The 27468-nt window shown below is 55.6% G+C and overlaps 1 protein-coding gene across 4 annotated transcripts in view; it reads right to left on the bottom strand.

The window, feature by feature from the left end:
• The window catches only part of ADCYAP1R1 (ADCYAP receptor type I), a 40141-nt gene extending 18716 nt beyond the window's left edge, over nucleotides 1-21425 (bottom strand). For 3 of the 4 annotated variants that reach the window (XM_082632617.1, XM_082632618.1, XM_082632619.1), the window contains exons 1-10: nucleotides 21300-21425; nucleotides 19705-19810; nucleotides 8747-8854; nucleotides 6574-6594; nucleotides 5284-5325; nucleotides 2902-3011; nucleotides 2169-2266; nucleotides 1556-1688; nucleotides 563-716; nucleotides 70-130 (exon numbers count right to left, since the gene is read on the bottom strand). In XM_082632617.1, coding sequence (XP_082488743.1) covers nucleotides 70-130; nucleotides 563-716; nucleotides 1556-1688; nucleotides 2169-2266; nucleotides 2902-3011; nucleotides 5284-5325; nucleotides 6574-6594; nucleotides 8747-8854; nucleotides 19705-19810; nucleotides 21300-21350 — 884 coding nt within the window. In that variant the 5' untranslated portion in view covers nucleotides 21351-21425. The remainder of the gene's footprint in view (nucleotides 1-69; nucleotides 131-562; nucleotides 717-1555; nucleotides 1689-2168; nucleotides 2267-2901; nucleotides 3012-5283; nucleotides 5326-6573; nucleotides 6595-8746; nucleotides 8855-19704; nucleotides 19811-21299) is intronic. The other variant, XM_082632620.1, reaches the window with a different exon arrangement.
• Between the last annotated feature and the right edge of the window lie 6043 nt (nucleotides 21426-27468).

Raw genomic sequence — 27468 nt, 5'->3', positions numbered from 1 at the left:
ACAGCCACTGACAACCATCTGTAAGAGCCCCCTTGGGGCTCCGGCCCTGGCTCTCGGGCATGTACTCACCCTGTGTCATCGAAGTAGAGCCTCAGCACAGCCCACACGGACACACACACAGTTGGGGTCCCTGGAGTGCAAGAAAAGGAGCCCCGTGATAACTGGAAAACCAATAGGCCCGGTGTCCCCCTCAGACTTGGGGCTTCTGGGGGCCAATGAACCCCTCAGAGGTGGGGTCCCGACCCATGGGGCATGTCTCCGTCTCAGACCTGGAGTCCTGGGGACCCTAACTGTCCCTCACACCCAGGCCTCCTGGGGGTCCATGTCTCTCCCAAACCCTGGGCTACCTCGCCTCTCAGGAGGACTCTTGAGCATATCCCCTCCATCAGACAGTGGGCTTTCTATGAGAAGAGCAAGAAAGGATCCAAGAACCAGGAGTGTGCCGTCAGCTGCAAGGCAGGGCAGTGCCTCTCTCCTCTGACCTGACATTCCCGGATGGCAGAACCAAGGATATCCCTGGCCATGAGGCCTGAACCTGTCTGGGTGACAGCCAGTGACCTACCCCAGCCAATGATGATGTACCAGTAGAAGTATCTCCTCTCGGGGAAGAAGGTCTCCACCAGCAGGGTGAAGAGGTACAGGCCCTCAATGAACAGCCAGAAGTAGTTGGATACAACACAGTAGTGGAAGAAAACCATCACAGCCTTGCATTCCACCTGCAGGGACAGTGAGGAGGGGGAGGGTGGCACGAGTCCCCACCGAACCCTGAAAATCCAGCCCAGCAGGACCAGAGAGGATCCTGAGGGCCCTTCAGCTGAAGCATGCTCGGGCTTAAACACCCCGTGGGTCTGAAAGACTCAACATTCCTGGATTCAGAGTTTAAAACTGCAGCATCCTATGAGTCTGAGTCGAAGTCGCCATGGAGGCAGCTCTGCACAGGTCAGGAAACATGGAACCCCCTTTTCTCCCCAGGCTCATTCTCCCCGACTTTCCCGTCCTGTCCCCAGTCCCCACAGGAGAGGCGAATAAGGAGGACCCTGCAGGAGCCTCCTTCGTAAAATAAAGGTTTCAGGCATCACATAGGTTAGGGGAACACCCGTGGCCCCCCGGAAATCTCATAGATCCCCCTCCAAGTGAGCCCTTTCAGGTCAAGGTCTTGTGCTCTGGGCTGTTCTTTCCATCCTGCCCCAACAAAGCCTATCTTTTCTGCTTATCTCCAAATGTATCAGAACCGGGGAGGTGGTCTGGAGGGAACCCTAGCCAATCAGCCCCTTGGCTCCATCTTGGGTTAAACAACCCGCGACCCGCGGCCAAGCCAGCCCTCTCGTGGGACTTGACAATTCCACCCGACCCTCCTCAACTGCTCTGCCGAGGACACACAGAGGCCAAGGGACAGGAAGTGAAGTCATGCTGGGGTCTCACTGGCTGCTAGTAACCGCATGGTCATTCCTGGGTTTCCGTGCTCCCTGGGGTCGATGCCTTAACCTGCAGGAAAACACCTGGATGGCAGGGCATCGCAGGGAGGGCCAGTCCTGGCAGGGCTCCGCGCACTCACAGTGGAGATGAAGCAGTGGTTGCCGTCCTGCTCAGCGTAGAGGATCCAGTCTTTGATGAAGACAGAGATGGCCCTCAGCATGAACGACACAAAGAGGTTCATATGGATGAAGTTTCGGGTGCAGTGCAGCTTCCTACACCAGCGGCCAGGGAAGTAAAAGGCTTTGAAGTAAGGAATTCCACAGCCTTCCACCCTCCATCTCGGGGTCTGCTTTGGGCCCACTCCACGGCTTTGTCTCAAGGGGGTCCCCCATCTAGACCAGCCCCTTCTTCCCACCTAGACTCTAAACCCTCGCTCACTCCCAGGCCCCTGCCCCCTGGCCCCACTACTCCGTGACCTACTCCCTCCTGTGACCTCTCTTTATCTAGACCAGGAAGATAAAGTGAGGAACGCAGGCCTCCTGTCCAGGGTCTTCCTTGCTGTGTGACCCTGGACAAGTCAGTTGCCCTCTCTGGGATCCAGTTTCCCATCTCTTATCCTAGGGGTGGGGGAAATGCCTTCCAAGGGACTTCCAGAGCTGACATCCAGGGAAGGAGTGGGAGGTGGGAGGGATGGAGCAAGGCCTCTGAGCTGGGGTGGGCTGCGCTCACTCGAATGCTGCCCAGGGTCTCACCGGAAACGACACAGGATGACCATGGCAGTGGTGAGGGTGACGAGGGACGTGCTGTAGCCAACTGTGTACAGGGCCTTCACCGACAGGTAGTAATAATCCTGGAGCAGAGAACAGGACACGCAGGGCTCCACATGGGGCCTGCCCCCGGCCCCCGGAACTGCATCCGATCTCCCAGGCCAGGGCCTGCTGCCCAGCTCCTCCCTCCTCTCTCCTCTTGTCGATGGCCTCTCCTCCACGCCCCCCTCAGTTCCTCCACCCCCCCGGCACCCCCAGCCCCCAGGACCCCCCCCAGCCACCTCCTCCCTCTGCAGGGTCCACACTGTGCAAAAGCTGAGTGCTGGCAGAGTACAGGAGCACAGACCAGCCAGCAGCAGGCCCAGCCTCATCCTGGGGGAGGAGCCGGGAGGCCCCCCTGCTGGGCCCCACATTAACCCTTCAATGGCCGGGCCACAGAAAGGCTGTGTATCCTAAAAGAGTAGCTACAGAGGTGGAGGACGCGGGCTGGGGGCCGGAGGAGCTCAAACAGCAAACCAGTTGTTTCTCAGCCCAGAATGAGCAAATGAAAGTCCTGCCCTCTCATGCAGAAGGCTATACGCAGCAGGTGCTCATGAATGCTGCCTGGGGACCGGAGCTTCTGTACGTCCATCAGAAGCCAAGGCCTCTGGCAGACACACCCTTCCACCCACCTCCTCAGCCTCATCCCTCCACCTCCAGGGGAGGAGCAGACACTCACCTGGTCCCCGGTCTCAGACTCGTACTCATCAAACCCACAAGCATCGAAATAATGAGGGAACGGCTCCGACCATCCATCCTCTGTGCAGTTCCGGCTCACCACCCTCATGTCTGCAGCAGAACAAAAACTCAGCGAGCCACAGAAATGATTTAAAAGGGCTCCAAAATTCTTAATCGAAATTACTTCTTAAGCGGGAATTCCTGGAAATTCACATGCCCATCTGAGAAGCGTGGCAGCTGAAGGTTCGTGAGATCCTCCACTGTCCAAGGGAAAGCAGTAATTGCTTTTACCCTTATACAAAGGATGAGGAGGGTTAGGAGGACAAGGTGCAAGCTGATCTCTAAACAAGGGGCGAGGGGACTGAGCCAGAACGAATCCAGTCTCCTTGCCCCTAGGGAAAGGCCTGAGCCCCTGCCCTAGGCCCTGGGTTGGCACTTGCCAAACTTCAGTGAGCAGAAGAATGACCTGGGATCACAAATGCAGATTCTAGGCCCAAAGATTCTGGCCCAGAAATCACCTCAGGTGGCGGTGCAGCAGGAGTTCTCGTCCAGCAGCTGCAATATCCCATGTCAAGGGGACACGTGGCTTGCTTAATTAACAAGGACCAGACCTCCATTAACCTAGCATCAGATCTTATTAAGATACATATTTAGGTTTAGAAAAAAAGAGACTTTGCCTTTTCAGGTTTAGAGGTCTGTTTCCTGTCACTAATATACTTTAATTTTCTTTTGCTCAACTTTAAAGGCAATTTTGCAGGACACCAGAGCGGGCAGGAGTCATCTGCTGGCTGCAGAGTGGAGTCCAGTCTGGTTTTCACCCCGCCTGGGTGCCTTCTGGCCTTTAATGATTGCTCATTTCACCTTCCCCGCTCCTGATTGTCTAAAGGTGAACCACGGATGTCTGGGGTAGGGGAGAAGGCAACAGCCATCCCCTGCCTCCAGCCCAGCCCCTGAGTGTGGCCCCAGACTGACCCCCCTTCCAAGACTGGCTTCCTGGGAGTTTACCTGGTGTGTTAGGACACCTGGGGTTGGCTCTTCCTTTCAGGATTCAGGGGCCAGAAAACCGTATACAAGAGACATCTGCATAGAAGAGGCTCCAACACCCATGTTGTTGGAAGAATCCCCCCTCTGTGGCCAAGGCCACCTCTGGGGCACTCAGGAAGGGGGCAAGGTTAGAGGCTAAGAAAGGGGACCCCTACACTTTTCCAACCTCGTGTCCTGCTGGTTGAGTTGGAAGATCTAAGGCCAGTTATTTTTAGCCAGGAGTCAGAAACGCACTTCCTGGGACTCTGGGAAGCAGCGGAGGGTGGGCTCTCCTGCCATAGAGAGCTCTGCCCAGAGCGGGGAGACTGGTCTCCATTGCTGCTCAGACTCTGAGTCTTATGACCCAGGACAAAAAGGACATCTGGCAGGCCCAGGGAGAGAAGGGCTCACTTCTGTCCCACAGTTTGATGCCAAATTGTTCCTTCTTCCAGCAAATCTGTTTCAGGCTGCTACTGGCAACCTCTTTCCAAGTCGCTCTGAACGTTTCTTTCAGAAAGTCTACACGTCCTAGGGGACTACGGCCTTGGCCAAGCCCTCCCCTTCCCTGGGTCTCTCTGCTTTGCCCACATCAGGGTGGTGGGAAGAGGAAAGGGAAGTCGCTTTGAAAAACATTTTTTTAAAAAAGTATCCTGGAGATACAAGCCATTTCCTTTCTTTTATTTTCCTTCTTTCTCTTTTTATAATACAGTGTGGGCTCAGAAAAGTATAAACCTTTTTGTTCAGAACTATTCAATGAATCTGCCACTCTACTGTTCTGATAGAAATCTCCGGAAGATGTAGTACTTTCCAGATTGTCAACACCCTGCAGTGGCTGCACCTACTTCACTAGGCTGTTTTGCCCCAGCAACTTTGTAGGAGCACAGAATCTTAGGGCAGGGGTTCTCAAAGTGGGTGCCCTCCCCAGACCAGCCCATCAGCATCACCTGGGAGACTGGCTAGAAATGCACATTCTCAGGCCCCACCCAGGCCTGCTAAATCAGACTCTGGGAGTGAGGTCCAGGAATCTGCTTTAACAAGCCCACTAGGTGACTTTTAAAGTATGAGAACCACTGTTCTACATATGGGAGTTCAACGCTATCGGAGACCACTTAAACAAGGAGCTCTTTACTGAGATGTGTGCTTCCCTGAAATTGTATGCACAGTGGTCTGTCTGAGCACTTGCATGCAAATTTCCATGGGGAAAATCCACAGCTTTATCAGAGAAGGAAAGCGAGCTGCCAAAGATCACACAGCCGGAGAGAGGCATAGACTGGCCTGGAAGGAGGGGTTCCCCAAGTTCACGGGTTAGCAGATGCCCTCCCTCCAGCCAGCCCACAGTAAACCCCAGCTCATCCCTTACCTGAGAGATCCAAGGAGTTACTGTCAGCAAAACCAAACTCTCCTGCAAAACAGGCGTGAGCATGAGTCGGGATACCTGGCCATCAGCTTGCCAGAGCTATCCACTGCTTACTCTGCACCGTGGAGGGCCAAGGCTGCCCCTGGCCTGAAGGATGGGGGCTGGGGGAAGGTGGGATCTTGGCCAAGAGGCTGCATCACACAGAGAAGCCACACACACCTGTCTGACACACTGCACCTTCCAATGCCATCTCATTTGCTTTGTATTTCTATGATGCTAATGGTGGCCCATGACTCAGTTCTCCGCACTGGACCACAGGGAGTGGAAATGGGACATTGTCGGGAGGATGGGAGGGCCTCTGGAGTGGGAGAGGACCGGAAGAGGGTAACTGGGCCTTTCCTCTTTTTTGTAGGCGCTTGTTGTTTATCTATTTTATATAAAGTAGTGTGTATATGTTAATGCCAAACTCTTAATTTATCTCCGCCCCCACCTCTGCTATCCCCTTTGGTAACCATAAGTTTGTTTTCTATGTCTGTGAGTCTATTTCTGTTTTGTAAATAAGTTAATTAACCAGGTCTTTTTAAGAAAAGGGCAAAGAATAGCAATATGGGTCCTGGGCTTGCATTTTTTTCTTTGGTGCTCAACCCTCGATCTCAGCCCACAAACCACTCCCATCAAAGGGAACCCAGAACTCCAAAGACTTCCTCCTCAGACATTTTTTCTCTTTCTCTCCTGACTCTTTATTCCCACCTCCACCCTTTCTTTAGGCTGAATCTCCTGTTAGCAGTGAACCCCAATTTCCCCTCTACTTCTCAAAATTCTGTTTTCAGGGTTCAGCTGACATGCCACCTCCTCCAGGAAGTCTCCCCTGACATCATTGTCATTCTGCCTGAATGCCACCTGGTTAGGTCTCTTCTACTCTGGAGTTGCCATACATTCCAACTCCACATGTGGGCTCACTCACACAACCAGGCCTGTATGTGTACATATGCATGTGCCTATGCACACGGGTGGCCTTGTTTGCTAACCCCTCCACAGGTGAATGAGTGTCAACTTCCCAAACAAGCTCATGAGCACCCTGAGACCGGGAGCTCCATCTTCCATCTTCCTGTGTCTCCCCCACCTCCAGATGGCCAAGGAGGGAGGGGGTGGGGGGGAGGTGGGATGAACCCAGCCCCTGATGAGCCTCTCATTCCACCCCCCAACCCACTCCCAGCAGTCAGAGCCAGGCTCCTGCCGGATGGACAGATGGACAGATGATCAGCAGTCTGTCCTCTCCAAGGTTCCTCTTACCGATGGTTTCCGTCTCCCAGACTGAAAGACAGACAGACAGACAGAAAGACAGAGAGAGAGAGAGAGAACACAGAGGTGAGCAAGGGGGCTAAAGTCAGGTCTGCTCTCTCTGGGCCCTGAGGATGATTTCCTCCTCTTTCCCACTCCCAGACTCTGGAGAGAGGCTCTGCTGGGGGCGCCAGAGGCATGAGAACCACAAGCTGGGGCTGGACCAGACACTGGAGACGTCTATGATTCCCTCGAGAACAGGACACAGTTAAAGAGAAATATCAGAGGCGTGTGTAAGGAGGAGAGCGATCAACGTTCCTGTCTCTCCAATAGCCTGCAGAGCAACAATTATTACAATGAGCATGAGATTCAGCCCTGAGAACCAAGAAATAAAATGAAAAAACGCCACCTTCAGCTTTCTAAGTATTTAAGGCAAGCCTCACTAATCCAGCTTTGTGAATGGAGATGCTAAAAAGGCCTGCCTTAATGAACCATTAAGAAGCAGGGGTAAATAACACATTCATTGTGCAATTGCCAGAGAGAGGCACAGAGTCTGAAGGAAAGTTTATCTTAAGAAAATTTTATTTTACTGCTGATTCATTTTACCTTTTTTTGTGGTTGAAAAGAAGTAATCCTGCCATGGTACCTGACCCAGAGTAGCTGTTCCGTCAACTTTAAATAAACGACTGAATGAAAGGAGTATGTGAGTGGAGGAAGTGATTAAGTTGGTTTCTATAGGAATGAATTAGAAACTGGGCTGAATCAGCAGGCTGCCACCTCGCCTGACGTCCCACCATTCATACTGTGCCTCTTGCTTCAGCACTTCCCATCCTGCCCTGGGTCACACCCAGTCCCCACGCTGTCAGGATGGAAGAGTTCAACTGCCACCCTCCTGCTGGGCTGGCTGGAGATTCTGGAGGTGGGAGGTGTGGCTAACAGGCCCCGCCCCGGAGGGGAAGTTTGGGGGGAGGCGAGGCAGGAGTGCGGTGCAGCTAGACCCTGCCTCCTCTGGTCCTGGGTGGGGAGGCAGAGATGGGGCCCTGGCACCCAGATACAATGCCACTACCTCCCTCCGCCGCCTCTTGCAAAAGCTCCTTCCCCTCCAGGCACAGCCCAGGTTGCTGGACTTCCAGGTGTGAAAGACTTGGCCGCTGCCCCTCACACACACATTAGGGACAGCGGCAGGCAGGATTCTGTAGTGAAGTGGAGCTTGGAGACTCTTCGCTTCTGGAAGGACACTGGCTGAAGCCTTAGGCAGGTGAAGGACGAAGCTGAGACCCAGGTCTCAAGGGGCCCGAGCATGGCCGCCCACACGTGTCTCAGACTCTCTAATCTCCTCAGGAGCCCCACCCTCCTCCTCAAACCAAGGCCCCAACCCAGGGCTCAGCGGTCCACGGGCGGTTCTCAGTACATCACCGGCCTGGAGCCCAGCCCCGCCATCTCTCCCTGCCCAGCCCAACTCAGCGCCCCTCAGCCTGCCACCCTACTTCCCGTGACACCCCCAGGGTTGGGGTAGAGGGCCAGTCTGGCTCCAGGCCCCTCCCAGGGTCCGTGTGGACTCATCAGCCAACAACCTTCTTTAGGAGTCCACGAAGCCTCCACCAAAGACAGGAACAGGCCTGGAGAGACCACCAGACTCACATTCAAAGGACAGACTCCCCAGAACCCCTTCCCCTCAGACCCCTCCCCATGGAGAGGCGGTCACCCGGGCCTCTCTGTGCGAGTGATGATGGCGATAACATCAGCTAACACTTCCCACTGACCATTAAGACATGCCCAGTCTCGCTAAGGGACTTCCATCTGCAGCTTCCACCTGGTTCCCCACAGTCACCATGCCACATTCCCATTTGACAGACTACAGACTAGGAAATGGGGGACAGAGGGGTGAATGCCCTGCTCAAGGTCCCCAGATGGGTTAAGTGATAGAGTCCAAGTTCAAGAGCCCAGCTACAACGATGCACCTCCACGTGGACCTGCCACGTCTGAGGGGTGCTTCTGTGTCCCTGTGTGCACGAGGGTCCGTGATTTCCTCTCCCCACCAGCACATGAGCTCTGGAATGGGAAATATCTGCCTGCAGGGTGCCCTATGTCTCTGGTGCTTGTCTCTCAGAAAAGCCTGAGGTCCGAATAAGGGGAGCAGGCTGGACCCAGAGTGGCCTGAAGAGGCCCCCGGGGGGGGACCCACCTTGGTCTGGGTTGAAGATTCGGAAGAGCTCGGGGCAACTGACGAGGACCATCTCACCCACGTGGGCAGGCTTCCAACATGTGATGTTGTCCCACATGCCAGGGCAGCCTGTGAGGAAGGGAACCATGGTGAGAGGGCATCCAGACGCCCACATACACACACACACATCACACGCACACATCCCCCTGCATGAGCTCTTCCACGTCCCCAGGCTCCACATCGCGGTGGGGTCCCACTTCAGATCGACCTCCTCGGTGGGCCCTCCCTCCCCCTCAGGGGAGGGGCAGGAACCGTCTGGCCTGAGGATGGCGCTCCATGCCCTCCGCCCCCAGTCGCCCACCGCCTTTCAGGGCAGGCCTGCAGCAGGAAGATGACACGGAGCTGGGACCTGAAGAGGAGCACAAATTGGCCAGATGGGGGCTGGGGAGGAGGGCAGAGGCCTGCAAAGCCAAGGCCCCGAACTAGGAAAGGGCTTGGAGCACAAACAGCCAGGAAGCAGGGAGCACCTCGGAGGCCACTGTGGTGGCGAGGCACGCCCGGATCAGGTGAGCACCGAGGGCTGGAGAAGAGCAGGGACGAACTGAGAGCTATTTAGGAATCGCCGAGACGCGCGACTCCTAGACATGAGCTTGTGAGGAGCAGGAAGAGGTTGAGCTTGACGACCAGATTTTCAGATTTGGGGGTTCAGTGGACCCTCCGGCCCCTGTGCCTGCTCTCCTTACAGCCCTTGCCAGCCTCTCTGTGGAGTCCTCTGTATTCCCATCGTCACCTCCTCACCCCCCACTCACGCTTCACCCCTCGTCTGACTCCGCCCCTCATCTGACTCCGCCCCTCCTCTCCACAGAGAGGCCTCTTGCCCTTACTGACCTCTCTGCCCTTACTGAGTGGGCCCCACCCTGCCCACCCCGACTGCATGCAGGGGCTTGTGTCTGCCCTGCCCTCAGCCCCTTGCCCCACTGCCCTTAAACGAGACCACCAGCCCCAAGGACTTCAGGATAGAATTTACACAGACAACTGCCAACCCTGACTCCTGCACAACATGGGGGCTGCCTTCCATGGCCAGGGGCCTGCTGGATATCCCCACCTTGAAAGGCCCAAGACAATCCACACACAGCCGTGTCCAAGACTCAACTCAGCATCTCCTACAGACTCCGATTTCCTGTCTCAGCCCCAGCTAGAGCCCTGGAGTCACTCTTGCTTTGTCTCCTTCTCCTTCGTGCTCCACAGCCGACTGGTCACCAAGTCCTGCTGGTGTGACCTCCGAATGTTTGTGGAATCCATGCCCTACTCTCCATCCTTGCACTCCCACCTAGCTAAGGGCTGACCACCTTCCACTGGGACCATGGTGACAGCCTCCCCAGTGGTCTCCTCACTCAACTGCACAGAGCTGTGACCGTGAGCTCTTCCAAAGGAAGATCTGGCTGGGTCACACAGCCGCCACCCCCAGTGAGCACCGTCCAGCGGTCCTATCACCTCAGCTTTAACGTGGTTCCTAAGGCCTGGCCCCTGCTTCTCACTCTGGCACGTGGGGCGTGGGTGAGGCCCTGGGATGAGAGCTCACCCAGGAAAAGGACGCGATGTGAGAGGAGCATGGAACCCCACGTTTTCCAGGTGGGCAGAGATGTAATCATGACAGGGGCGCAAAGGCAGAGAAGGGAGGCGACAGTGTGGCGTGTCTGACGGCAGAGTACAGACTTTCAGAAAAGGGACCACATCCTGCTGAGCGGTCTATAATAAGGGCTTTGGAGGGCTTCTCTGCCATGTATGGGACAGCCAGCGCTTGTCCCACCCCACAGGACTGCTAGGAGGACTAAGGAGTTCATACATGTAAAGCTCGCAGAAGAATGGCGGGCTCACTCAATGCACGATCGCCACTGTTATTACCATTAATTTCATTATTTCAATTAGGTGTTCCTGGGGATCATTCCCCTAAGAAAGAGAGATGAAACACAGCCCTACCAGGTGAGAAGAAAGGCCAGTGGAGGGCCACTGACAGACACAGAGGAAGCCCGGGCAGGTGCTGGTTAGGCACTGGGCGGGGATGGGGGCCCGGGACGGGCCTCGTGAGCTCACAGCCTCTCTGCTGGGGTCCACGACTGACTTTCAGGTCCTGTTTGGACCAGAAGTCGCCCAATCTCTCAGAACTCAGACCTGGCTACTTTAGAATTCACACCCAATCACATTAGCCTATAGTATCCTGCTCCCAGAATGACTGAGTTTGGGAGACAGAAGCATCATAGAAAGCTCTGAGGACAACAAACCAAGATGATGAGGATGCTGGGGCCACATGAAGGGAGATGGGTCCCAGGTCTGTTACTGATGATTCCTGTCCACCCATCACAGCAGGACTCCAACCTGCACATGGCTGGTTATGACAACATATCCTTGGAAGAGACCTAACAGTACATCTTTGGCCCCACGGCCCGTGTTGACCGTGGAATGGCCATGGAGCGTGGCCGTGTCCGGCCCATGCCCTGGGCGCCCCAGTCAACAGATGTTCCCTAAATGTGGAACATTAGGCCCTGGCACGGCCAGCTGCTTCTGCCAGCCGACGTTCCTAAGGCCTAGGACTTGTTATAGAGCGAGCGAACACAGTCACAAGGGCCGAGGGGCAGGGAGGGACACAGGGCTCAGGTGGGGATGGCACAATGGGGAGGGGCTCCCAGGTTGGAGGTCAGAGGTGTGGAGTCAAGGCAGGGATCCATCCTCTTAACAACTATTCACTGAGCACCTACAATGTGCCAGGGCCCATCAGGCCCAGGGCTACAGAGGACAAAAAAAACCAATTTGAGAAGTTTGCATTTGAGGGCAGGGGGAGGGAAACGGCAGGGTGTCTCCTCCACACCTGCAGGGCGTCTCCTCCACACCTGCAGGGCAGCCACAGACTTGAGTTGTTTTCTTTTTTTTTAAGTTTATTTATTTATTTATTTTTGGCCGTGCCACGTGGCACGCATGGGGATCAAACCCGTGCCCTCTGCATTGGAAGCGCAGAGTCCCAACTACTGGACCACCAGGGAAGTCCCAGATCTTCTGCCAAGGGCTCACTGTATGATTCCAGTAAGTCTCCATCCCCTCTGTTCTGATTCAGTTTCCCTCTGTGCACAGCAAGGGCTGGGTGTCTCTGAGGGGACCCCCAACTCTGAGTGATTAGAACTCAAAGCGGGAAGAGACTGACTCAGGATATGCTAGGGCCCAGGAGGATGGCTGGGAGGCTGGGGCTGCCTTCCCCGGCCCCACTGCCAGGACAGACATCCTCAAAGGGGCATCTGCCAAGGTCCCCTCACCCTGCCCTGTGGCCTGTCAAACACTCTGGAAGCCCTCCTGGTTCCTAGCCTGAGTCCCCTCCATAGACTAAGGATCCTAGGGGCAATTCCTGTAGCACCAGGGCAGGTATGAAGCCTGGAGGGTGCCTTGGGTTTTTCTAACTAAGGACAGCAACTCATTTTCCTTCCACGCCCACAAAACACAACCAGTTTCTCTTTCCCCATCTGTTCCAGACTCCAGTCCCAACAAAGCTTGGTTCTGTGAAGGCTAGAAGATTTCAAGATGCCATTTCTCCCCCAACCCCCTTCTCCTTTTACCTTTTTTGTGTCTTCTCTTTCCCCTCCCTTCCCTCTTTTTCACTCATTTATTCAAGAAATATTAAGTGCCTATTACAAGTCAGACACTGGAGAGCAAAACTGGGGGGAATAAACCCCCCTGGTCTGTGCCCGCACGGGGCTTATAGCCTGTGGTCATGGGAGTGAGTTTGGATTTAATACCAAATGCTGAGAAGACCTTGGATGGTGTATTACTTTCCTGTTGCTGCTATAACAAAGCAAACTTGGTGGCTTAAAATGACACAATTTCTTATCTTACAGTTCTGGAGGTCAGAAGTCTCACTGGGCCAAAGTCAAGTTGTCAGCATTCCTTCTGGAGGCTCTAGAGGAGAATCTGTTTCCTTGTCTTTTCCAGATTCAGGAGGCCACCCACATCCCTTGACCTGCGGCCACTCTCTCCATCTTCCAAGCCAGTAGCAGAGCATCCTCAAAGCTCTCTCCTCTGACCCTCCTGCTGTCTCCTGTCACCTATAAGGACCCTTGTGACTACACTGGATCCACCTGAATAATCCAGGCTACGTGCTCCATCTTAACTTAATTATACCTTTTGTCATATAAGGCAACATATTCACAGGCTTTGGGGGTTAGGACGTGGGCATCTTTTTTTTTTTTCTTTTTTTTCTTGCAGTACATGGGCCTCTCACTGCTGTGGCCTCTCCCATTGCAGAGCACAGGCTCCGGACACGCAGGCCCAGCGGCCATGGCTCACGGGCCCAGCCGCTCCGCGGCATGTGGGATCTTCCCGGACCGGGGCACGAACCCGTGTCCCCTGCATCGGCAGGCAGACTCTCAACCACTGCGCCACCAGGGAAGCCCGTGGACGTGGGCATCTTTGGTGGGGGCATTATTCTGCCTCCCACAGATGGGTTTGAAGACACAGAGTCACATGATCTGATTCAGCTGTGTGGGAAGGTAATATATTTCAAGAGCAGGAAAGCAAACATGGAGACATGTCTGTCAGGATATGGCAGCAATCCAGAGGAGGGTGGTGGGGCTCGCTTAGGAGCCATGGCAGCCAAGATAGAAAGGAGTTCTGCGTAGGAGAGTCTGTAGGCAGGACTGACAGGACTTGGTGACACGCTGGCTGGACCCAGCCGGTGAGTGTGCCAGGGAGCACTGGTGCTCATCCATCTCACGTGACTGAGTGCTCACCCATGGGAAGAGGGGGGACGTGATGAACAGGTCTCAAAAACATCCCTAAAAGACTCCATCCCCTTTCTCTCTCTCTCCCCTCTCTGCAGCATCCCTGGAGGCCGCATATCGAGGGTGGCAGTGTTGCGAGATGAAAGGAGCCTGGATCTCTGAAGGACCAGGCAGAGTCGAACTCCACCTCCCACCTCTGCTGACCACGCTGGCTGGTGACGTGTGCAAGCAGGAAATGTTATGGTGCTAAGTCTCTGAGATGTTAAGGTTCATTTGTTACCGCAGCATGGTCTAGGCTACCGTGACTGATGCACTAAACGGGAGAGAGGGGCCAAGGATGGCACCTGGGTTTGAGTGTCCAGATGGCTGGCTAGCTGAGCCACTCGCCACAGCGGGGAGGGCTGGAAGAGAAGCAAGTGGTGGAGGGAATCGGCAAGCTGGAACTCAAGAGCGTCATCTGGGGTATGTTTCGTTTGAGATGATGCGAAGAGCCAAGTGAAGCCAGATTTCAAATAGGCAGTTAGACAAATCTCTGGCGTTCAGTGGGGAAGTTGGAACTGGAGGAAGAGAACGGGAAGCGGTCGGCACAGGGATGCTCTGTAGGGCCGTGGACCCGGATGATATGTCCAGTGAGAAGGCGCAGATTTGAGAATTAAAAAAGAGAAGAGACTAGGGCCTGGCCCCAACAGAAGAGATGCCACCACTCAGAAGAGGAGCCGGCAAAGACGACTCAGGAGGGGTGGCCAGAAATACAAGGAAAACCAGAAGACGTTGGTGACACAGCAGCAGGAAAGCCTGCTTCAAGGAGGAGGTGGTCAAGTGCATCAGACACGGCTGCGGGGTCGAGAAAGTTCCTGTCCCCTTCTTCCCCGTGCAGAGGAAATCAGAACCAGTCCTCTTCCCGGGGAGAACTCTCCACTCTGACACCCCAAGCCTTCCGATCTACCCGCCTTGTGCCCCAATTCTACACGAAGCCTGCCTGTGCCCTCCTGGCTCAGTCTGTCCCGCCGAAAGCCTCTATGGGACTCGATGGGAGGAATTCAGGCACCAGGGGATTCCCGCTCGGAGGGAGAATGCTGGGCACACTTTCCGGGGCTGCTCCCACTAAGATGCTGACACACGAAGCAGCCAAGGAGAGGCAGTGCCTTGTGACAGCAGGAGGGGAAAAGACCACTTGGGCAGGTTGAATGGAGAGAGAACGCAAGAGCCATTAGCCCCGACTGGAACAAAATAAGGAGCTAATCTCGGGTTGTCATGGTGATGATTCTGCCCAGTTCCACACAGTGTTCAAAACTCGTGAGACCAGGGGCGCCAAGGGGACTCAAACAAAGGCGCAGTCCTCTCTTTGAGAAGCTGCCTGAGGATGCCTGCGTATTGTTACAACAAGCCCCTCATTTCGGCATGCGATTCACGGGTAAAAAATGATTCAATTTACTGAAATTTACTTCACAGCCAATGTTACTGATCCATAAACTGAGGACCAGCTGTGAATTCCGTGCTGGGGGAGTGGAGGAAGGACTAAAGATGCAGCCCTCCCCTCTGGAAGTCAGTGGTTCTCAAAGTGCAGACCCCAGAGCAGGAGCGCCACTGGGAGCTTGCCAGAGATACAGACACTCAGGCTCCATCAAATCCACTGAGTCAGAAGCTGGGGCTGGGCCCAGTAATCTGGGTTTTAACAAGCCTTCCAGGAGGTTCTGATACAGGCTTAAGTCTGAGAACTACGGACCAAAGAAAAACAGGTTTGGCGTAAAATAGCTAGCTAGTGGGAAGCAGCCGCATAGCACAGGGAGATCAGCTCCGTGCTTTGTGACCACCTAGGGGGGTGGGATAGGGAGGGTGGGAGGGAGGGAGATGCAAGAGGGAAGAGATATGGGAACATATGTATATGTATAACTGATTCACTTTGTTATAAAGCAGAAACTAACACACCATTGTAAAGCTATTATACTCCAATAAAGATGTAAAAAAAAAAAAAAACAGGTTTGGACAGAAACAGAACCCTTTGTCAGATTTGGGGAGCGAGTTCCACAGAGGAAGGGTCCCTACAGACCCCGCCCCCTCCCCATGCTGGGGGCCTGTTCGTTCTCAGAGCAGCTGGGAGGCACAGACAAGAAGCTGATCTTGCTCCGAGGATGGGGAGCCTGGGCCCAGCCTTGCAGTGGTTCCCCCGCCCTCCTTCAGGCCTCTCTTCTGGTGAGGGTGGAGCTGGGGGCTAGGGTACACACTCTGCACCCTGGACAGGCCTCAGACGCTGGGTCAGAATAGCAATGAGCAGGCTTTCTTGTCTCTCCTCCAAGCCACTTCCGTCCTGCCCCTGCCAAGGCCGCTTCAGGCCTCCCTCTTCCATCTTCTCCAGAGTATGGGGCGTGGGACCCCCAAGGAGGACCACACCTGAACAGCCCACTTAGACGCAGGGAAGGCCTCCAGACTGATGCAAGCCCGCAGTCCCACAAAGAGGACGTGCTGGCAGGACTCACCCTGGACAGGCAGGCTGGCCGGGCTGAGCCGGGAGAACAAAAGCGGCCAGCCCAGCAGGCAGTGCCTGAGCCCTGTGTGGGTCTGGGGACGCTCCAGAGAGGAGGCGCTGGTTCCCACGCACAGGAGTCCTTTCTGCTTCTCTCTAGGCACAAGAGCACTGCAGCACAGAGGGCCCTCCCTGGCTGGGAGAGAAGACCTGGGTCCTGTCCCAGAGCTGGCTCTGGCCCTCGGTGTGACTTGGCCAGCGATGCCCAACTCTGGCCTCAGCCTCTCCGTGCATCCCATGATACAGCCGGACTTGGTGTTGTCTCAAGTTCTGTTTAGCATTCAGGAGTTTGGAACGAGGGACAAAACCACTAAATATATCACCTCAACAACGGTCCCAATAAACATCTTTAAAACCCGCCAGGGACGCTGTGGACAAAACCACCCAGTCAGAAAGCTTGCTTTCACTCTCCGCTATCTTACCTATATTTTCTACCCCCTTCAGCTGCCTGCTGAGCCCCGGTGCCCCTCCCTAGCATATCTCTGTCCCTCGGCTTCCATTCTGAAGGCCCCTATATGCGTTACGGTCCCATGTTCTCTTTGCGGTGGAGGTCCCAGGATCAGTGAGGGATATGGATTTGAGGGGATGCAGGTGCCGTCCTGGGAACCCCTCACCATCCCCTCAACCACATGTACATGCCACAGACACACCTCCCCTCTAACAGATCAGTGTCTTCATTCCAATGCACTCACTTTATGGGATTTAAAAGATCATGGGGACATACAAGTAATATATATATATATAAATACATAAAAATATATATACAAGCATTGCTGTGAATACACACTCACAGTCACTGGGACAAGCTGACAGATTTTCTTTTTCAAGTGTGTTTCCGGGACATCGGCTGACCCCTGGCCAGCGTTCTGTGCATGGTGCATGTGCTCGGGACAGAAGGGGCAGGGGAGGTGCAGAGAAGGGGTACAGCAGGAGGGCTGGCCTCTCTCATTTCACCCCAAGCACAGGTATTAATACCATAATGCTGATTCTTGCTTATAGTCAGATTGGACTCTTGGCTCCCAGCCAGGTTTGCCTGGACGCTGGGGGCTGCTCTCTGGCCCAAGTTGACATAAGCACCCTGGTAGAGGCTATTCTCTGGCCAACCCAGTGGCTCTCAAACTTGGATACACTTTAGAATCGTCGGGGGGCTTTTAACACGTACTCTCAACAAGTCCCCCTGTCCAAATGCCAATCACGCTGGTGTGGGGAGGGCGTGGCCATCAGCATCTTTACATTCTCCCAGAAGCTCGGCAGGCCCCACCCCTGGCTTTGCCCTCACTCCGCCCGGGCTGGACACCTAAGATCCCAGCTCGTCATGTGAGCTGAATGAGTGCACGAGAGCGTGAGGGGATAAGTGAGCGAATGAATGAGCAGGTGGATGAGTCAGTGAAATTCTTCCACAGGCTTGGGGTCCTTTGACCAGGTTCAGGTTTGGGGGTGACCTGACTCACAGGGGCCCCGAGGAAGGGCTAGAAGAGGGAGGTCCAGGGGGGGTCCTGGGGAAAGCGGGAGGCGTGGCAGCTCAGGGGAAGCCACCACTGCTGTCCCCTCCGACCTCCGACTCCAGCGGCGGCAGACGTGCAACACACAGACACCTGCTCCCGGGCCCTCAGCCACACGTCCCTCTAGCCCAGCCTCACCAACTCCAATTCAGGGTTCCAGACCGAGGGGCGGACTCACTCCCCTCCCCCACCCGCCTCTTGCTGCCGTGGTTCCCTCAGCCCAGAACGTTCTCCCCAGTCATCCATCCCTCAGCTCTCACCTGCCATCAAGTGCCTACTCCTCCCTAGGGCCTAACTCAGGGGTTCTTAGCCTAGTTTCTCGGCAGAATCGCCTGGGGAGCCTCTAAAAAATCACAGTGACTCCAATGGAGTGAGGTTCTGGTCTAACTGCTTTGGATTGTGTCCTGGGTACATTTTCCTCAAAGCTCCCTGGTGACTCCGACATACAGCCAGGTCTAAGGATCGAGGACCTGATGTAAACACCACCTTCTCCATGAATGCTTCCCCACAGAGAATTCCTTTCATTGTCCTCTCCTGAGCATGCCTGGGGGTCAGAGCCCCTCCCGGCAGCACTGGTCTGCCCCTCCTGGGCTGGTATCCATCCTTCCATCTGCCTCACTCATGCTCACACCTCTGCCTAGATGCCCCTGGGGGGAAGGCGGGGGTGGGGGGGTCTTGTCCTCTCCCTGCCCGGGACTCCGCGGGTGCTATTCACCTGCATGCCTGCCGACCCAGTCCCAGCCCCACATCCCACCTCGACCCATCTGTACAGACGCTTCCTACTACTACTTGATCCCAAGTATATCTGAGACCTGCGAAGCAGGAACAATGGGCCTGGGTTGGGAGGGAGGGCACCTGGGTTCCAGGCCCACCCGAGCCTGACACTCCCCCTTCCCATGGTTCTAAAGAGTCACTGCCCTCCAGGCTCCACATTCCCATCCCCTAGACAAGAGGCCTGGGCAAGATATTCTTTCAGTCTCCTGCAACTGTGCGCCCATCTAGGTCCCCTGCCTCAGTTTCCCTGGCTGGTGAGGCCTCAAATCCACTTTTGGCCTCAGTTAGAGCTGAGCAAGAGCTCACCTGGAGGGAAAGGCCAGCATGGCTGGGAGTGACTCCATGAACAGTTAATGCCTGCTGAGCTGACTGGCTAGGGAGCCCAGCCCAGCGGGGCCATTACATTTAACTGGGCTGCAGACTAATCAAGCATTTAAACAGATGGTGCTCAGAAGAGCTCCCTGTAAACGGGGAGCATCGGGGGGGAAAGTGGATCCCTCTAGGGTGGGCGGAGAACCCCACTCTCCAGTGACTGAGCCATGAGAGAGTCTGGCGAGTCCTCCAGTGATGCCCAATACCCCCAAATCCCCAACTTCCCACACAGACCCTCTCCCTGGCCCTGCTGGAGTCAGGAAGCTGAGGGTGCCCTTGTTCTATGGGCCTCGGCGTCCCACCTGCACAGCAGGGGAGTTAGGAGGAAAGGGGTTACACAGGACCACTGGTTCTCAGCCGGGGCCATGCCACTCCCTTGGGACATCTAGAAAAGTGAGGCTTTTGGGACTGTCATTGCGATCAGGGGCCGTTAGGGGTATCTAATGGGAGAGCCAAGGCCACTACATGTCCTGCAGTGCGTGGTACCATCCAGCACAAGGAAGCGGCATCCGGCCCCCCATGCTGGGAGCAGCCCCAGGAGAATAGCAGCACCAGACACGCCCAGGACTGGGGTTCCTGCTGGCTTGTTCTCTGCCTTCTGATGGAGCGAGCCGAGGAGATGGGAATGATCCCACACCTCACGCTCTGGGGAGACCAGGTGCTCTCTAGCTCGGCCACCAGCAACAGCTGTGTCCCTTCCACCACCAGGCCCAGGTGGCCTGCTAACGAGCTCTCTGACAGCCACTGCTCAGCCCAGACACCAGCTCTAACCCAGCTCCCATGGGAGTGAAGGTGGCCACGTCCAGTCACCCGGAATACCCCTTCCAGAGGGAGGCATCCGGGGCAGGCCATCCCCAAGGAGGGCAACCCCAGTGTCACTGCCTAGAGCAGATCCAGGGCTCCATCACCCCAAAGGGTTTTCTGAAGGACCCAGGGACCTGTACCCTCCACTGCTTTCTATAAGTTGGCCAGAGGCTGGGACATCACTTCTAAGGCCAGCCTGGATGTGCCAGGGATGGTGGCCCTCCCCGCCACCCTCCTCACCTGGGGAGGAGTCATTCAAGCCCATCAGCTCGTTGGCCCTCTGGATCTTCTCCAGGCACATGGCTTGCTCCTTCTTGAAGATGCAGTCAGAGTGCATGGCGCTGGCCTGCAGGAGGCACAGGGGATAGATGGTGAGAAGGGACAGCGAGGTTCACCGACAAGCCCTGCTACCTAAGCCTCCGGGGCAGTGGGGGAAGGGGAGCGACAGAAGCAGGAAGACGACAGTGACAGAGAGATTTCAGAGCCAGCGGGGGCCCTGCCTCCACTTCGTCACAGATGCCATGAGGACTCTTCCCCTCCACCAACTCAGTGTGGGACCTGGGCAGATCCCACCCGCTTCCTGGGTCTCAGTGTCCATGTCTTATAATATCATTAGCAAGCACACACAGGGCACTGTACTAACTGAGTGCGTTACTCTGTCATATGCACGCGTATATATATCAAGAGTACTACAAAGCAGGCACTATTTTTACCATTTCCCATGCTACAGACGTGAAACTTAAGCACAGAGACGTTACGAAACTTGCTCAGGGTCACACAGTGTAGTAGACTGTACAGCCAGGATTCAAACCCATGCAGTCCAGCTCCAGAGACCACGAGGCTACAAGTGCACTTTAGGGGAGCAAGCAGGGGGTGAGAGAGCTCATCCTCTCTCTCCTCTGGGGGCCTGGGAGCTGCAGGTGAAGGACAGTGGTAGCATTCCGTGGGGCTTAGTAGCCACTCTCATCTACTGCCCCATGTGACAAAGGAGGGAACTGAGGCTCAGAGAAGTTTAGAAACTCATGCCCAAGGTCACACGGCTGGTTAGTGGCAGATACTGGATTTAAGTGTAGGACCAAGTAACTTCAAAGCCCACGGATGCTATCACGACGGCTGCATCCTAAAGTTGTCACTTCAACTCAGAACTCCAGGGCAGGGATGGTTCCATAAGGGGATGCTGGCAAGTGTGGAGGCAGGCACAAGGCATCCCAAGCTGCCAAGAGCAGTGCTCAGGGATCCAGTCTAGCTCAGACTGTTCACAGATGTGCACGGAAAGGGATGAGCTTGTCTGTGGTCACACAGTAAGGCAGGGCAGAGGCAGGACTGGCATCCAGGGCTCTGAAGACAGCTGCATCCATGCTGGTCAGAATTCCCAGGTTGAGGGGCAAGGGCCAATGCCTGGGAACCCTGCACCCCATCCCTCTTGCTCAGAGACATGAGCAGAGAGCAGCCTTCTGAGCTCTAACCTGCCAGAGACTAGTGAGCTGGGGACCAGGATCACAAGTGCCTTCTGCAGCCTTGACGAGGGCCCCTGCATACAGTTGAGCAGGTTGTGTACTGCACAACTCTAAAGGCTGCTGCATATGTTACTATCATAATAGATTTTTAAATTATGTAACAATTTCTGGTCAAATCGGTACAGGGTCTTGAGGAAGGGGCACCCTTTTTAGTTCACACAAAAGTGCCAGATGGTCCAGGGGGGTGCTGGCAGAGATACCAGCCATGTGAATTGAGCTTGGCTGATAGCACACAAAAGACACAGGTTATCTGGGGTGGGAGCTCAGGTGAGCCTGGAACTCCAGCTGGTGATGGAGGGGAGGGTCCTGGGCCCTTACCATAGGCAGCAGAAGGAGGGCAGCCAGGGAGGCCTGTATGACGCTGGCCATGATGCTTCTCAGCCCAGGAGGAGGTTCAGGCCAGTGCTGCCCGCCTCTCACTCACAGCAGCTGCTGTTCAGCCCCAGGTATCTACAGGCTAGAAAGAAAGGAAAGGCATGAATCCTGCAGGTCCAGCGGCCTAAGAGGGGCGGCGACAGCCCCCCACCCCTACCTGCAGCAAAGCCTCCAAGGGTAACCCCCCTCCATGCCTTTGTGCTGTTCTTTATTCTTCTATCCCACAAGCATCTGCCGAGTGCCTATTCACTACCAGGCACTGGTGATACAGCAGGGAACACGCTGGCTCGGGCGCCGTCGGACTACAAGAATGGTCTGAACGGCTTTCTCCTCTGCAGCAGGTGACCGTGTCCCCAAATCTCCCTCCACAGGAATAGAGTTTTAGCTGGCACATGCGTGCCCACCTGGAGAGGACATTTCCAGGTCCCTCTTGCTCTCAGGTGCGGGCATGTGATGAATTTCCCACCTATGGAAGGTGGGTGACAGTGACACGTGCCACCCATGCACCACCTGTCCCTAAGGCATCACGTGCTCACCCCTGCCGCCTTTTCCCCCTCCCCGATGCCAGACCCCTGCTGGACAGAGCAGCCAGGACAACACCGAGAGGCGGGGAGCGACACACCGAGAGGAGCCAGGATGACTGAGTGTACCCGCGGCGCTGAGCCGCCCTGCCAGCCTGACGGCCTACCTAGCTTCAGGCTGCTACGTGCCCTCCTCTCTAGCTCACTCACTCATACAGGGCCGCTTTGTTCCAGCAGCCAAGCCCGGTGCCCAACAAACATAGCCTCCTTTCACCCTGCCTCAGCCCACTTGGCCTCCAGGATAAAGCCTTTACCAATGCAACAGACAAAAAGGGTGACTACTGAGGAGGAGGTGCCCGGACCTCGAGGACCTTCCCCCCAGAGCTCCTGTGGCTCTGAGGCCCGAGTCGTTACTAAGGACCAGAAAGGGCACAAGCAGTCGAGTGGGGAGCCTGAGGGAGCCCCAGCACACGCCCAGAGGAAGAGTCTGGTCAGCTTCTAAAACTGATCATTAACACATATTCCCTGCAAGCCAGCAATTCTGCATCTGGGTATCTATCCTAGAGAGATATTTGTGCTTATACAGAAAGAAGCATAGGCAAGGATATTCACTGCAACATCATTTAAAATAGCATCAACAGCAAAAAACGCGGCAGCCAACCATCCATCAGGCAGGCACTGTTAATAGGCCCCTGCATAGCCATACAATGAAATACGATACAGTAATTAAAATATTTTGTTACAATTACTATTAAAAAGATTGAGTAGGCCCATGTCAGGGCCACCACTAACCCACAGGTGCCTGGTTTAAGAGGCCCATGGGGGCTGCATCCCAACCATGAGTCCTTACACACCCCCCATCAACGGGCAGAGCAGCCAGTACCCTGGGGCCCTTTGTGCCCCCAGTGGCTGCCTCCCACGCCTCCCTCCCTCTCTCCTTGCCTCAGCAAGCTCCCCTTGGCCTCTCCAAGCTCAATCTGGTGACAAACGAGCACCCGAAAAGGCGAAAGAAAACCAGCCGCAGGAAGGTTCAAGGAAAAGGGGGTCCGTTTTATCTACCCACTGTTCTGCCTTTTTGGCGCCCACTTGGAAATACTGAGGGAGGCTTTGGTATCCCCAAGGGATGCTCTGAGAAGCCCAGGGGGGCCACGGGGACGCTGGCCCAGCCTCTCCCCCAGGGGTCAGGAAGGACTGGGCAGGCTGGGGAGGCACTGGCCTCAGCACCCCTGGGCACCCCAAGCACAGGCTTCAGCCTCTGTACCCACTCCCAGGACCCTCCATACACCTGGTGGCCACAGGCTGCCTCTGGCATCATGTGACACCAGTGGTCCGCCAGGGGTTCAGTCATCTCCACTATCCCTGGGGAGGCCAAGGCCCTGTCTGCAGAGAGCTGGTGCTCCCTACCCACCCGGCTGGAAGAGAGGAAGGCCGGGCCCACAGCTTCTCAGCAGATGCTAAAGACTGAGGGCCTAGAGAAGCTACTAAGGCAGAAGGCCTCCGAGACCTGGATTGACTCTCCTGCACATAGGACAATGTCAAGCCAAGGCCTGGTGGGGTCTGGGGTCAGGGAGGCTTCCACCCAGGACAATCCTGGGTGCCCCCAGCACCTCCCTCGACCCTCCTGGCAGGGGCAAAAGCAGCCACAGCCTGTGGCCTGGGCCTGGGTTCTGGCCTCAGCACTTGGCCACAGTCAAGACCTTTGCTTCTGCGGGTCTCAGCCTTTTTAGCCGAGAGGAAGGTGACTCACCACCTCAGCTTCCTCCTTGGCCTGCCTCACAGCCAGCCTGGCCCAGACAAAGCCAGAGGAGGGAAATGGGTGCATGGCCTGTGTCTCTAAGTGGACACACGGTGCTCCTTCCTGGAGGCCGTCGCCCTTGTACTCCCAGCAACGTGCCACCAGAAACACATCTCTTGGGAGAGACCTCTGCCCTGGGACACAAAGCAAGCTTCCTGGAGGAAGAGGCCTGGGAAGAGGGAAGAGTGCTCAGGGCCCCCTGAGATGGCAACAGCACTATCCCCTTCCTTCAGGACTGGGTGCCCACAAATGGAGACTCACGGCCTCCTCCCCTGAGCCCTGACCCGGGACGCAAGACGAGCTCTGACCTCTTAACACAGTCCTCAACATGGGCTGCTCAGCACAACCACTGAGGAGTGTGTTAAAAATACCCCTGCCCATGGGGCTTCCCTGGTGGTGCAGTGGTTGAGAGTCCGCCTGCCGATTCAGGGGACACGGGTTCGTGCCCCGGTCCGGGAAGATCCCACATGCCGCAGAGTGGCTGGGCCCGTGAGCCATGGCCACTGAGCCTGCGCGTCCGGAGCCTGTGCTCTGCAACGGGAGAGGCCACAACAGTGAGAGGCCCGCGTACCACAAAAAAAAAAAAAAAAATACCCCTGCCCAACTAAGTCGGAATGCCTTGGGCTGGGTAACAGTGTTGTTTAAGCTCTTCAGGTGATTCTCATGGATAGATGGGATTATAAAGCCTCCATTTTAACCTTAACTTATTAGAACCAAGAGAGCTGGCCTGGGAGAGCTAGTGGCTTGCCCAGCTGCGGGTGCTCTGGAGGGCAAGCGGGTGGCAGCGGGCAAGCAGAGTAGGAGTTTGTGTTTTGAGGACTGGCAGTCTCTCTCTCTTTCTCTCTCTCTCTCTCTCACACACACACACACACACACACACACAGAAACAGGTCTACAGAGAAGAGCATAAAGACACGTCAACTCCACAGAGAGAGACATTTATCCCCAGGACACGCACCTGAAGGCATCAATACAAACACCCATGTGTGGAATACACAAAGGTGGAGATTCCTTCAGGGACGGAGAGACAACTCCACACACCTTCACAGAAATGCAGAGGCACACTCAGAGCACAGCACAAAGGTATGTGCAGATGCATCACACAGCGATTTAGATCTTCACATATGATTATCAGATTATTGATGCATATAATCATACACACACTCGTTCTGCAAAGGCATTCAGATATTCAGCGGCAGTTAGATTTATTTGGATTCAGATGTGGCTGCAGGTACACACATATGCGCATGCGCGGGGACACACACACACACACACACACACACACACACACACACGCACGCACGCACGCACGCACGCACGCACGATGCCCAGACGTGCGGGATGCTTATCCCTGCAGTGGATTAAAAACAAGCTGGAGCAAGCAGAGGCCCCCGCCTAACCATCCCCCTGCTCTCTGCTTTGTCACCAGGCTGCTCAGGCAATGCGGTGAACCAGGAGAGCGGCGTGCCCCCAGCCCAGTGCTGCAGGGTGGAGGGGCTGGGGTACTCTCAACACGAGGCCTCCTCTGGCGCTAGACCCGGGTTCCTGATTCCCACTTTTGCCCCCTCTTGTTCACCTTCCCCAACTACAGTCCACCCTCTGCCCAACAGGACACAGACACTCACTAGCCAAGAGGTGGAAAGAGGGAAGCTGGGAGCTCCCAGGCCTCGACCTTCCCACTCCCGACCTCAGCTGGAAACCTCAGGGACGACCTCCTGCAGCCTCTCCAGGATGGTGATCTCAGCCCCCACCTCTTCTCCCCTGACCCCCACACCGAGGCCACTGGGCACAGCCCCTGTGGGACACTGCTCAGAGTTTACGGTCTGAGGCCACCTGTCCCAAACCTCATCCTCCTCTGGTCCACATGCCTGGCCCCTCTGTCCCCGGAAAGCACCTTGAGATGTGTCCCCTGGGTCAGCCACTCCCAGCCCTGTCCCCTGCACCCTGTCCCAGCTGCCTCTCTCCTCTGGACTCCCCCAAGCTGCCAGTGACCCTCCTAAGGGCCAGGCCTGGCCACTGCAGCCTGGGGTTGGACTCTCCCCTCCCTGAGGATGGATGCTGGGCTCTTTCAGCCCAGCCACGCATGTGGCTCTGGATGACCTGGCCACTGATATTCCCAGGTGCTCTCTCTTGGGTCCAGGCTCTGCTGGGATAAACTGGCTTTTGCAACTAATCGGAGGACAATTAAACTACCTCCTGGCATTTAGTGTGGTGGAGACTCGTGAACCATTTTGCTAGGGTTTTAAGCTTAAAGACCTCAGGGAAGCCACTTAACTTTTCTGTGCCTCAATTCAATTATATGTGAAAATGGACTAACAGTAATACCTACTTCATAGATGTTACTGGGAGGCATCAACCAATTGATATAAGTAAACTATGGAGAGCGGCGTAGAGCCTGGCTCCCGATAAGGGCTACACGTGTGTTAACTATTATTATGATCTTACCACTTTGTGTTGAGGTTTCTTCACCTCCCTGCTGCCACCTCCGCCACAAGCCCTCTGTCATATTCAAAATGGGAACATCAGGCCTGCTGCACTTTTAGTTGCTAATGGCTAACATTTATTAACCACTCGGTACATGCCAGGCACTCTTCCAAACAATCAATATGCATTAACTCATGTCACCTGCCCCAAACCCATGCAGTCGTTCCAAGCCTTATCCTCATTCTATAGCTGAGGCGACTGAGGCACAGAAAGGTTGAGCAACTTCCCCAAGGACACACAGCAAGCATGCGGTAGAGCTGGGAAGTGAACCAAAGCAGCCTGGCTCCAAAGCTTGTGCACTCCATCCCTATGCTCCTGCCACTCTCTGTTACTGGTAAAAGGAAGACCAGCTCAGAGTCCATTGGTACTCTATTAGTACCCTCTCACATCCCTGGGGACTGGCCAGGCCCTCTGCTACCCCTCTGCCCACACTTCTGTATCTGAAGCATCCTCCTTAAGAAGAGTGAATTACAGACACAGCATTTCAGACCTGAAATGGATTTTAAAGGTCACCTCCCCCACAGTACTGAGTTTCCTGTGGGGAAACTGAGGCCAGAGGCGGGGGAGACACTTCCCAAGGTCACACAGGAGAGAGTCCTGGAGCCCTGCCTGGGGGGAACACACGTGTCCCCCTTACAGACTTGGGAGGACCTGCCCTCCTCAGGCCCCATAAGCCCAGCGACAGGCCTGGGGCGGGAACAGAAAGAACAGCTGTGTCCTCCGGCGAGCCACTGCGCCAGGCACGCAGGAGGACGGCGTCATCAGTCAGCACACCGCAGCCAGCGGTGACTCACCGGGCTCTGACTTTCCGCGTGCAGTGGGAGGGGACTCGGAGACCCTGCAGCCACCCCCCACACTGCCCCACACCCTGCAGGACCCTTTCTGCAGCTCACCCAGCTGAGAGTGGTCCAGCTCCTGGGCTGGGGCACTCACCCCTCTCCAGCAGCTAGTTCAGGGCCCTCGGGGAAGCTTTGAGGTCTCTCCAGTGCACCCTTCCAGGCCAGCCGTGAGCAGCACAGGCTCCTTTACCTCCTGGGAGCCCCCCACAGTGGGAGGGCAGTATCTCACTCCTCCTCTCCATGGGGCCAGACAGCCCTGGGTCCCTCTTCTGCCCTCATGGAGCTGAGGCATCTCCTATTGGACTCCTCTGGCCGCTCAGCATCCCTCTCCATCGTGGGGCGGTGCCAGGCCTGGACACCACACCAAAGATGACCCAGGGAAGGTGGATCATTCACCTCCCTTGCCCTACACATGCTCCCTTTATTAATGAAACCTGAGCAGCACTCACCTCCCACTTCCTCCTCACCCTCCT

This window comes from Mesoplodon mirus (assembly GCF_964341445.2).
Source record: "Mesoplodon mirus genome assembly, chromosome: 9".
In the NCBI taxonomy this organism is placed as follows: Eukaryota; Metazoa; Chordata; class Mammalia; order Artiodactyla; family Ziphiidae; genus Mesoplodon; species Mesoplodon mirus.
Note: the sequence above shows the minus strand (reverse complement) of the source record. Positions and strands in the feature narration are given on the sequence as shown.